We start from the raw sequence: 12833 nt of genomic DNA, 5'->3' as shown, positions 1-12833 counted from the left end.
TGATAAAATCGGTTGACGTAGGGTATCTAAAAGAAAAGCAGAGGAGTTATCTAAAAGTGGATAACATAACTAACTTTCATGTGATTATTGATATCAGGGAGAAAAACAGACTAACCATGGTTCAATTCGCTATACAGATAAACATTGTTGTTGCGATGCCACTAAGATTCTAAATGAGTTCCACGAATGGTTTTTCTGGAACCTGAAAGACACATAAACAGAGTATGGGCTCAATATAATGTCTACACTAAGTGAGTCTAATATAGAGAATCACTTAAGGTGAGCTAAATTTACCTTGTATAGTTCTGGTCAGGCTGAAAATGGCCTCCGGCGTATCGCGCATGCACAGAAGAAACGGGATAGCAAAGGATGCAGACTACCTCTACGAATATATACTCGTTGGTAGATCATGTGATAGATCACATGACACCATTCTTATACTCGTGACCAAGTCATATGACAGGTCACGTGTATTACGTCATATGCGGATTTTATTATTTTTAAATAATTAATCCTCACTACAATCTAAATATTTATATAGATAAATACTATATCTTTGTTGTGTTAAATGTTAAAACAAGATGAAAAAACAGCGCGAGGATAGTTTATTATGAACGGATAGTCCTAATTATTAGAGGAAAGAACCTTGCGTAATGTTGAAAAGCAGGCAAAAACGAAAGCAGACTATACAACCTGAACTACCGATATTCAACAAACTTTATTGATATGTACATATCATAGTCAGCTCGACAAAAACATAAACTCAGAGACGGTTTAAAGTAAAGAGTCCATTAATGAATTATCATAAAAACGGTAGAAATAGATCAATGTATTTATACCTTGTATGTACAAAATACAAGATAATCAATAAATCTGTCAAACAATGGCATTCTCCCAGGGTATTTCATTATTTAATCCTTTTTTGAAGGTATTGAGTGAAAAAATCCAAAAAACCTCACGCTTTCTGCGTATTTTCTCACCACCTTTGTTGTTTGGGGTTCTGATTTTTTCCAGAATTCTCCAGCGGAGATCTTCCGGTTTGTGGTTCATCTCAATAAAGTGCTTAACTAATGGTGCAATTAGTTTTGCTGTCCTAATGGCAGAACGATGTTCAGTAATTCTGGTATGAATAGCTCGGGATGTCCTGCCTGTTCTAAAATGGCGACCATAAATGCCATCCTGCCCGTGGATAGCGACCGGGTTTTTTAAGCTGCACCTTTCTAAAGTAGAAAGCTAAAAATATAAATATAAATGGCTTTTTGCTCACATTACAATCTTTGATACTACAGTTAGGCCAATCGATACACCATTTATTACCGCATTAATACACCTTTTAAAAATGGCCGCTATGTTGGAGAATGCCTCGCACACTTGATTTGGGTACATGCACGGTGTTGACCATGATTTATCACAGGTGTAATCCATAGTCGTTAATTACTGCGTATATTTAATCATAGGAATCCGATTGGCTTTTCGCTTGCTTTCTACCTTAATCGGCATGAATTAGAAATACGATCGTTCTGGCTCAGTCCTGCCTGTTCTAAAATGGCAACCATAAATGCCATCCTGCCCGTGGATAGCGACTGGGTTTTTAAGTTGCACCTTTCTAAAGTAGAAAGCTAAAAATAGAAATATATATGGCTTTTTGCTCACATTACAATCTTTGATACTACAGTTAGGCCAATCGATACACCATTTACAACAGTATTACCGCATTAATACACCTTTTAAAAATGGCCGCTATGTTGGAGAACGCCTCTCACACTTGATCTGGGTACGTGCACGGTGCTGACCATGATTTATCACAGGTGTAAACCATAGTCGTTAATTACTGCGTATATTTAAACATAGGAATCCGATTGGCTTTTCGCATGCTTTCTACCTCGCCTGCTGCCCGTCAGCCGTTATTTTCGGTTCTATCGGGAGCTCGTCACAGCCGGATACTGGTAGGTTTTACTATGGGACAAGCCTTTGAAATAGAACTTAGCTTAAGTTCCTAGGTGTAGTAATGGAGGGTTTGGGACTTGCCCCCCCTGCTTGATTTTTCCGTGTGTGCACTATGGGGTGTATGTAACAAACAGGAATATGACACCTTTTGTAGGCTGAAATATGCCTGACGTGAGGGACTGCTCGATGATCGACACAACGGGTCATTGGCTGAAAAGACTCTATACTATTATTCTGTAAGCCAGATAAAAGGGGCTAGGGGTTGCACTACTTCTCAATCCCAGCGCCACCTTGGAAGTAAGAGGTATATCAGTTAGTAACTCGGTACACACTATCTTTATTCACGTTACATGCTATGGATTGCCATGTTAGTTTAAATACATGATACTTGAAGCACAGTACCCGTGCTCTCTCTTTCTTTTACCCAATGGGGGGTCTATAATGTAAAACACAAGCCAGACGCTTCGGTGGCTCACTACTTAGACTCCCATTCACCTCAGTGCAGGTTTTACTTGTTTGGGTACTAGCGGTTATGAGATGGTTCGTATGAAGAACTATTAGGTGGTGATGTACGGGTACAGCTTGATGTTTATGTCATAGTACCGTAGGATCTGTTTTATAAAGCACTTATCTTCTGTTATAGACTGTGAAGATTTTTACCATTTCATACAACAAGAATATACTTGAATACAGCGGAAATGATGTGACTTGGTCATTCTTTTAAAACTTATGGTGGTTTTTTCAAGAACACTACGCTCTAATGTAAGTATATGATCTGAGGGCTGGTATTTAAATAGTACAGTGCTGCATCCCTACTTAATGTGTCTAAATGCTGATTACCCTTGTTACCTTTTACTTGTAGATAATCTCAGCATATATAAGAAACCGGGGAATCTTGCCACGGGTATCTCTGGTCTGGCACTTTGTCTATCCATGCAGAATAGAATTGAATAATTCGTGCACCTTATTACATGGTGGGTATCATTGAACGCTCACGTATCTCTAAAAAATGAAAAAGATTAATCTCTTATGAATCCGTTATTCCTACTTTCATCGTTTGGCTTTGGTGCTGTTTATGATCCGTAGCCTAGGTGTGGCAAGGCCTGAGACTATACAAATGCAATTGAGTTTCTCTTACATAACTATTAACAGCATACTTACAGTTCTGTTACTTTTTCTGCCTCTATCCTCTCTTTCTTACCTGGGTTTATGTTGAACATGACTCTCCTTTCTTACCCCCTTGTTGGGTTTACACAACAATTTTTGCGTTTGATTTGTTTTAAATTTTGATATCAATTATTGTTAAGAACAACAATACAGCGCTGTATATGTTGGAAGTAGATAAGAGGAACCACATGGGATGAAAACACTTAGGATTTCAGGAATAAGCTATGTAGCCGGTAATAAGTTGATATTGATGTAAGAAAATTTACAGATTCTGACAAAAAATGACACTCCAGTAGTCTGTAGCACATAATGGTTTGGGTTGTATATATGTTTTTTATATGTAGTTTTATGTATATTCTTATGTATATTTATGTGTTTGTGTTCAAACAGCCCTGAAGAAGTCCGCTTCAAGGACGAAACGCGTCGGCTGTATTGTCAAGAACAGACTGTACTCACAATTTTGTGTTTTAAAATGAGACAACTATTATAAATCTCTGAATAAAAATGAACTTTTTTGAATAATCATGACGTGGGGAATGAATTGTATTATTGTCCTTCCCGTTTTCTCGATGTGTGGTGCACCTGTGCTTATGTTTTGTAATTAATAGGTCCGTTTGGACTTGCATTGTATCAGTGGGTGCGATTCGGTGTGCACACCTACCCCTAGTAACCACATAGGGACATAAATATAGAAGGGATAGCAGCTTAGGTGCTGGTCAATAGAGGGTTCCACTGATCTGGGTATATTTTATACCCTTCTTTTGCATAAAAATTTTGAATAATGCTGCTTCCGAATTAGGAATAGCTAAAGTCTTTAAATTTACATTGATAGGATTTATCATAAATTATAGCAATTCCACCTCCTTTTCCGTTTACCCTGTCTCTTCTAGCTATAGCATAGTTAGCTGGTAGCGCTACCGCTACATCAGGACCAGAGCTGGAATGCAACAAGGTTTCAGTAAGAAATATCGCATCCGGACACTCATTTATAAGAAAGTCATAAATGTCCAATTTGTGTTTAGGCAATGACCGGCAGTTCATGTTCCAAAATGTAAAAGTTTTTGTGGCAGTATCCTCACCCAGAGACAGCGTAGGCCTTTTAGAGCCTAAATAAGAAGCATTAAATGTGTTTACATCACGGATGCCAATCGAGAGTGGTTTGTCAAGGAAGAAGATGCAACCAGGGCAACAAAAGGCTTTATCAGGAACAAGACAAACGTTACAGCTCGGGTCTAAGCAAGGGCGGTAATTAAATAGTTGTTCAGATGAATACCTCAATAAACCCAGCTTATTAGACGAATAATGGCCAGGGGGCATTTGCCCCTGGTCCCGAAAGGGTGCGGACGGGCGCAGACGGGCTTGCCTTTGGCGCACCTTCGGCGCCCCTGCTGCGCGCATCCGCTGCGCGTCCGCTCTCTGCTCATTTAAGTAGTGAATGAGTCAGGGCGGCGCGCGAAACTAGAGTGCTGACTCGGGCAAAAACGCGTGGCACTTTTAAAATGGCTGCCGTTAATGATTCCCCCCGGAAGGCACAAAGTTGAAATAAAAGTTAATGTGCAAAGTCGCAAAGACAAAATTAGTTAAAAATACACAATACAATACATTAAAGCAATACAGTTTTGTTCTCTTGTTCGATTTCCGTTATATCAGTCTTATAACCCTTTTCAAAAAGTCTCTCCAGAAAAAACCTGTCAGGCGCTGCGCGTCCGCTCTCTGCTCAATACGACTTAAAATGAGGAGAAATACCAATAGTATTTTTAGATTTTCAACCAAAGTGGGAGCCAGAAGAATTAAAGATATGGTTACTATTTATAATGCCAGATGCGTCTCTTCTGCTCTTTATGGAGCTGGCATCTGGGGGCACCATTCCGAGAAATCATTACAGCAAGACGAAAAAACTTTTCTTAAACGCTTGCTGAGTGTTCCCCCTTCGGCCTCTACAGACGTGATACATCAGGAAGTGGGACTAAAATACATTTCAGATCTAGCTGCTTTACGCCCTCTTCTATTATGGCGCTCTATATGGTCGAAAGAGGAAACAGTATTTACACAATGTATAATTAAAGATTGCCTGAAGCTGGATTATTGCTCCCGTATCCCCTGGTTGAGCTTTATCGGTTATCGGTACAGTCTTTTGTTTAATTGTAATATCTACTCAGAACTAGAGAACGTGACTTTAATTGCAAAAAGGGAGATTAAAGAAACCTTCCTGGAATATAAAAAGATGGACCGCGAGAGATTAATTGGGAAACAACCCACTTTGATTTACTACCAACAACTAAACCTTAAAGTTGGTTGCCAGGCCTATCTGATTAATGTAACAAAATCCACTCATCGCTTTGTTTTGACACGACTAAGGCTAGGAATTGTCCACCCTCTTGTGGCCTTCCCAATTATGAAAAAAAGTACCAGCTCTGCGTGTCCTTGCGATAATATGTCTAAGCAAAGTTGTTGTCATTTTTTTATGTTTTGATAATTTTTTTCCCCATTAAGGAAATTTTATTTAAAACCCTGTTTTTAAAACATAATGTCCGGACTACTAAAAATGCTATGAGGTTAGTTTCTACCATGGAAAGCCCGGACGTCTGCTTTTATGTAGCGTTGTATATTTTAAAAAGTATTGCTGCTAGGAAATCCATCATCTTTTAAGTTTGTTTATAAAACGATCAGGTACTTGGCTTATAGCGGTTAAGTAATTTGCACAGAATCGAATATAGTTGATAAAGCGTCATTTTCAAAATGAAATTGATTAGGAATGTAGTTGGCATATGACACTTTATAGCGTAATTTGCACATAATGTTCATGCTGGTATCAACTAATATAGGAATAAAGTTGGCACAAGATACTTTTAAGCGTAATTTGCACATAATGTTTACCGTTAGCACATGGCACTTTTTGTAAAATCTGTAGAAATCCTACTATGTATTTTACTTATGAAAGATTGCAGAGGTTGTTATAATGTATAATGTGTTTTCCTTTATCGCCTATATGGTTGTTATTACAAACCGAATAAAGCTTTTGAACTTGAACTTGATTGAACAATGTTTGCTGACATAAAAAATATACAGTTGTATTTATAATTCAAACTAAGGTGCATTTGTGAAAAAAAAAGGCTCATTAATTTTTTATCTCTCTTTTTTTCTATTCTTTTCCCAATAAATCCAGTTGGACAGCCGTCCCAACATATAATTAAAGTGCTAGTGCATAAAAATAAGAAATAACAATAAATATGTCTATGTATATGTATATCCACTGTGCGGTTAACATGTGGATAAATGTAGCTGCCTGAGGTCTAATAACAATATGTGAAGAGAAATACTACTGATAGCATGCATAATTTCTTTTTTTGTGCATATTTTACTCCCTTCCCCCTATTTATTTCTCTGTATTTCTTTTCGGACGCCGGGTAAGTCTTTCTGATAATTTACACATGGAAAATTGGGTACATTTTATAATGTTTTTATAAGAAGTTGTGAAGATCTTCTGTGTTGTTTAATCCATTGGGAGCCTTGCAGTCAAGTTCGAGAATCATATGCGACTCCAACTGACGAAGGAGTCTCTCCCTATTTACTCCTTTGGGCATGGGTGGCACTGCTGAGATCACAAAATATTTAAGGCAGCTCAAGTTGTTATCATGACATGCCTTAAAATGTCTAGCAACAGGGTAAGCTGTATCATTATTAACTATTGCTCTAAGATGTTGCAATATTCTGACATGCACCTGCAGCTTAGTACTTCCCACATATTGTAAGCCGCAGGTGCATGTCAAAACATATACAGCATACTCTGTCCTGCAATTGTAGGTGCCTTTAATGGGGATCTCAGTTTCTTGAAAGGGGGTGTTGTATCTGGATTTGTTTTCTCCAAATTTACACGCCCTGCAAGTGGAACATTTGGAAACACCTTGTCTGGGTTGCAGCCACATCTTTTTCTTCAAATTGGATTCTGGGTTGCTCCTAACTATTTGGGCTCTCATGGACATTCCTTTTCTGAACGTTATGATGGGATCATTCACCAATATGGGGGCTAATACTGCATCTGTGCGTATTAATGGCCAGTAATGTTTGATGATTGATCTTATTTTTCTTTCCTGCCGATTGTATGGTGTAATCAATCTAGGTGTACTGTCTTCAGTTTCTCTCTTGTGGTTTTCTTGGGTATTAGATTTCAACAGTGATTCCCTTGATCTAGCAGTTGTTTTGGCTATTGCTTCTGTAAGTATGGCTTCACTATAGCCCCTATTTCTGAACCTGGTCACTGAATCTTTTATGCACACATCCAAATCCTCTTGAGTGCTACATATTCTTTTTAAGCGAAGGAGTTCCCCATAGGGGATACTCCTTATAAGATGGTGTGGATGTGCGCTGTCTGCATGAAGCGTGGATTTCCCTGCCAGCTTTTTCCTATGTAAGGTGGTTGCTATAGCCCCATACTTGATGTATATTTTTACATCTAGGAACTCCACGCTGTCTTTATCAATGTGTGATGTAAATCTAAGTTTCACATTGTTGGTATTCATATTGTTGACAAAGGTAGTTGCACTGTTCATCATATCCCCCTGCCACACAATGAACACATCGTCAATGTATCTGAAGAAATGTTTCACATGTTTGTCATACATGTCTGAGTGAGCAGCCCCGAGAGCCCGCTCCTCTCAAGCAGGCATAGCTGGGAGAGAAGCAAGCTCCCATAGCCACCCCCTCAGCTGTCTGTACACCTCATTTCCATACATGAAAAAGTTGTTATTCAAGCACCATGAAATTAAGTCAATCAAGATTTTGTTATGGTTATGGCATTCAAGTGGCCTAGTATCCAACAAATGTTGAATTGCTGCAATTCCCAAGCAATGTTCAATACATGTGTATAAGGACTCTATGTCAAGAGTCATCAGTAACATATCATCTGCCCATTCAATGGTACTCAGTTTGTTTAAAAAATCTCCCGTGTCCTTAACATATGTGGGCAATTTTTTAACCATTGGCTGTAAAAAGAAATCTACATATTGGGATACATGTTCCCTCATGCTATTAATGGCAGAAATTATCGGCCGGCCCGGAATGGGGTTTACATTCTTGTGAGTCTTAGGGATAACATATATCGATGGAATTTTTGGATATTCAACCAATAGATATTTTAATTCATCTGTCGATATTAATCCATCTCTCTTGTATTGATGTAATTTCTTTGATAACATTTATTTAGCTTTGTTGTATTTCATAGTAGATTTTTCATAGCAGTTGGGATCAGATAGTTGTCTTTTGGCCTCTTTTATATAGTCATTTTTGGGCCAAATCACGATATTGCCGCCTTTGTCTGATTGCATCACAACTATTTCTTGGTTGTTTTGGAGTTTCTTCATCAGTTTCGCATATTCAATTTCTTTGTATTTTTTATTTAGTTTTTTCTGTTTCACTTTGCGGTAAAGTTGTTTGATATCATTTGTGACCCTCTTGTGAAAAATATTTATAGAATCCTTAGGCATCATTGGGATAAATGTCTATTTTGTCTTAAAGGGACTGCTGCCTGCCCCTTGCTGTGTAATGCCTAGGCTTTCCTGTTTTCAGTTTCTATTTTTGGTAAATTCTGGTGGGGTTTTGTCAGTGTTTTCAAGTGATTTCAATACCTTAAAAAAACAGTCGTTATCAGTGATTACACATTTTCGCGCCACTAAAAACAACAGAAAAAGTGTTTTTCCGGTGTTTATGGAACATTTTGCTTTTAATATTGCTTGCTTTCTGCACTGATAGAACATGGTATATAGACAGTGTACGTATAGTGTATATGAGGTCCAAATAGATTTTTGCAAATTAAACCTATTGTAGTACACCATACAATACTTCTTCAGTGAGTCTTTGGTCATGTGCGCTCGCTCTTTCCTTCCTATGTAAACTTCTGTGAAAAGGCCCTCTCAACATTGACACTTGAGAAGGGCAATGCCAAAAGAGCCAGCACACAATTTGTTAACTCTGGCAACTGACATAGATTTCCATGCAAATACTGGTGAACTTGAAGACTTTGATTCTCAGGGCAGGTTCTGCAACATTTGCATTGAGCTGGGCGCTTATGCACTCAGAGTTATTAAAGCAGTAAAAAATGAAGCAGCCCTTTTGAAACTACGGAGGAAATTCCCCTACTGAAGGTATCTAGAACTTGTACAGAGTACCACAGTGAGGTTTCATTGACTATAAATGCCATTGGTGGTGAAGGAACATTTCTATGCATCATTACAAGCCATTTCTCATACATTGTAAAATAAAAGTTCCTGAATTGCTCTTCACCATTGCTTTGCTTACCACGTGGCAAGCACTCTAACATGGAACATGTTGCAGTGCCAAAGTCACTAAAGGTGTTGCCCCGTCTACTCACAAGGAGATGTTTCACATCTACACCAATTATGCTGCACACTTGGCAGACAAGGGTTTTTTCAGACTCTAGTTTTTGTATTATGTCCACTACAGCAGTTATGTTTTCCTGTAAAAATCTAATAATGCAATAGAGTGTATTTTTTTCACATCACTTTCAATATGCCACCAAAGATCCTCACATTTCTAGCCTTTGGCATCATCACTCACCAAAAATTCAGCAAACGGTTGCCACATGGATATTATAGCATTCCTAACCCCTTGGACTGAGAACCATCAGCTAAAGGACACAGTTGGGGTGACTCTTTCTTTGATGCCACGCAAAGCACGAAATGGTCAATATTTGCGTTTTAGTTCCTGCGCATAAGAAAGCAGTGCATCAGAATAGATTAAAAAGTCAATAGCATTCCTCATTAACTCTGAAAATTGCAAAGATGCTTTCAGCATACCATCTAAGAAGTGGCAAGGATCTCCTACAGGGAATCACTTCAGCTCAGGTATCAATTTTGACAGGTCATCACCAACTTTTTCATATACGTAGCTGAATCACTGCAAATACGAACAATATCACTCCAATCTTTGTTGAACTCAGAAAGAACCTTTCACTATCCCAGATGCTTGGAGATAGCGCTCTTTATACTTATACTTGTCACTATACCTTGCATTGAATGTTTACAGCCTGAAGTGTTGGCCATTCACCTACTATCAATACTGACCCACTAGAAACTGTGGGTATTAAGGGTTTTTACCCATTCTCTGCGGGTAAATTTGATGACAAATATTAGGAAAGAGTCTTATGAAACCAGCCATTTTATCAGTGAGAGAATCAAACACAGCCAAAACATCAAATATGATTTTGATATTTCTTGATTTTCTACAGTTTATAAAAGAATTAAACGAGACCTAAACATGCTTCTAAACCCTGCATCTTTAGATCAAAGACCACAAAACTGAAAAAAGCAAAAGGAAGAAGAAAAAATATTTTAGTGGCATCCCTAAATTACAAAACTCAAGCAGAATAATGTTAGCCCAGTCTTATGTACTGCTAGCTTGTATAACAAAGTTACATTGTTTTGGCCCCTTCTGGAAGAAAAAGAAAAAAATGACTCTTTCACTCTATTTTTCCTTTCTTTGAATGGCCGTTAGTTTGGGGTTGTGCAGGTGTTTTTTCAGTGTTTATATGTTTTCACTGGTGAGGGCTATTTCTCTTTCAGTGGGGTTTTATCAGTTATTATAGGTTTAAACCTAAAACCCCACAGCCTAGTAATGCCCATATCTTGAAGATTCTGTTGGGTTGAAACCCTAAGTGACTGATTTTCATTGTCTTGGCATGAGTCATCATAAAGTTCCTGTATTGTCAGTAAAGGCGAAATGTCTGACGCTTGTAAACTACTTTTCGCACCTGGTCTGTTTTGTTCACTTCTGTTCGCTGCCAACCCATTTTTGATGGTGAAGAATTTTTAAAGTTTTAATTTTCTAATAAAACAAAACATATCCACTCTCGTTTGTGCTTAGTTTAAATCTTCAGGTGGGCAATAGGATAAACCTAACATCAATGTTTGTTTTTCTGATTTAGTAAGTTCTAAAGTTGATATGTTAATAATGGTATTATCCTCCATATTGTCTATTTGCGCCAATACTTTCTTTTGGGCTTTTGATTTTGTTTTTTAGCGTCTTTCCCTTCGTCTGACATTTCGTCGTGTACTGGCTTTTTCGTTTGTTTCCGTGGTCTCAACGTGTTGCGGCATTCTAAGGATAAAAAATCGACCTCTTCCCCCAGATTTAAGCGTGTTGCTTCTGTTGTACCGCTGGACTGGTTCAGACTTCCACTTTCTGAACCAGTGTCACTGGTCAGCGAGTCTGAATCTATTGCTGATATTAAGGCCTTTGCACCATTTGATTGACTTTTTTCAATAGAATCTGTGCCTTGTTTCGTTTTGGCATCCAATCTCATTTTTTGTAGCATTAACATATTTGCGGGCAAATGTGTATATTTGGCCATGCTCATAATCTGCTTGATCATGTGCGAATTTATGTATTTTTCTGAGCTTGATTTTTTTCATCCTGTTTCTTTAATCGCTCATCTATTTCTTTACACGTTTTGGTTATATAATCATTTTGTTCCAATTTGTCAATTTGCTCATTGATATTGTCAATTTCTTTAACCAATTAGAGCCGATCTATTTCCGCATATTTAATGAGAATGTATACGAGGTTCATAGATGCTGCAAGATTACTCTCTCCCCACTCGTTTAACATGTGGGGATTAGGATTGTCGAAACTAGGCGCTAGAAGAATTCTCAAGCCCCGAGGTACACAACCTACTTCCTTGTATTTGGTTAGGGATTTGCTCTCCCACCATTTGGTAACTTCGCTTTTCATACATTTTTCCAAGTTTCTCAGTAGGGTTTTAGCATCCCCATTGATGTTGTTACTATTGACATCGTTACCCAGTCCTGATCCACTCGCAGAGACATTGGGCACATTGCTGAATAGTTCCTCAGCTGCAGCTTCTCTCTCCAGGACTACTTCCGCTGACATATTCGGCTATTGCGTATGCCTAGCCCTTGTACTTGTGGCTTCTGGCAATACCTTCCACACCTTCCAACCTACACACACTGCTGCACGAAACTCACCGATTCAGTCGCGTCATTGAAGAGTCCTCCGACTCTATTGCTGGCGTTTTCCTCGTCGGCTTATGTTTTCTCAGCTGTGGTAGGGGGTGGTCGCTCAAAAAATCCTTTCAGGATGCCTCGGAAAACACAGGTTGTGGGCGGCTGCCTGCTTCAAAGGAGGGGGTCCGTTTACGGAATCAACCCAGTTCCGTTATTCAAAATGAAACAATGCTCGATCTCCCAACTTCCACTCCGGCGATGAGAGAGACCCGAACTCCAAAATGCGTGGCAAAGTAGGTTTTTATTTAAAAGCCGTTATGACGCGTTTCGAACACCTCCGTGCTCTTGATCACATACGGAAAACACAGTCCAATACCACCTCCCCAGTGTCATGTGGTTTCAAAGACATAGAAAAAATCGTGAACATGCGCCATGTTGATAGTCTGTTTTCCAACAACCGATAATTTCAAAATTGCGATGTTTATCAGGTAGATATTTTGTTTACATAAATATATAAATAAACATATAAATATGTATATATATTCCCATTTACAATAAATATTTTATAAAACAAAATTGAGAGATATTAACTGCTCTTTTTGCTTCAATGCATAGATTATTACAGTGATTAAAATCAGATACATTAAAATCTGATAAAAATCCACATGTGCAAAATTCGCTAATATATAACATCTCATTTAGACCAGGAGTATTTCGTATGGATCTTAATTGGGCACTTGC

The 12833-nt window shown here is 38.4% G+C and overlaps 1 protein-coding gene and 1 long non-coding RNA gene across 3 annotated transcripts in view; both read right to left on the bottom strand.

The window, feature by feature from the left end:
• Positions 1–12833, bottom strand: part of LOC146835098 (uncharacterized) — a 637707-nt gene that overhangs the window by 448028 nt on the left and 176846 nt on the right. The gene's annotated exons all lie outside the window — the stretch shown is intronic.
• LOC146835099 (uncharacterized) lies at positions 6267–8388 on the bottom strand. Its single transcript, XM_085600174.1, has 2 exons — positions 6894–8388; positions 6267–6836 (listed from the first exon to the last, which is right to left on the bottom strand). The coding sequence occupies exons 1-2, from the start codon at positions 7734–7736 to the stop codon at positions 6576–6578; spliced, it is 1104 nt and encodes a 367-aa protein (XP_085456300.1). The 5' UTR covers positions 7737–8388; the 3' UTR covers positions 6267–6575.

Source organism: Triturus cristatus, chromosome 4_2, assembly GCF_964204655.1.
Source record: "Triturus cristatus chromosome 4_2, aTriCri1.1, whole genome shotgun sequence".
Classification (NCBI taxonomy): Eukaryota; Metazoa; Chordata; class Amphibia; order Caudata; family Salamandridae; genus Triturus; species Triturus cristatus.
The sequence above is the reverse complement of the archived record's forward strand: the minus strand, read 5'-3'. Positions and strand labels throughout refer to the sequence as shown.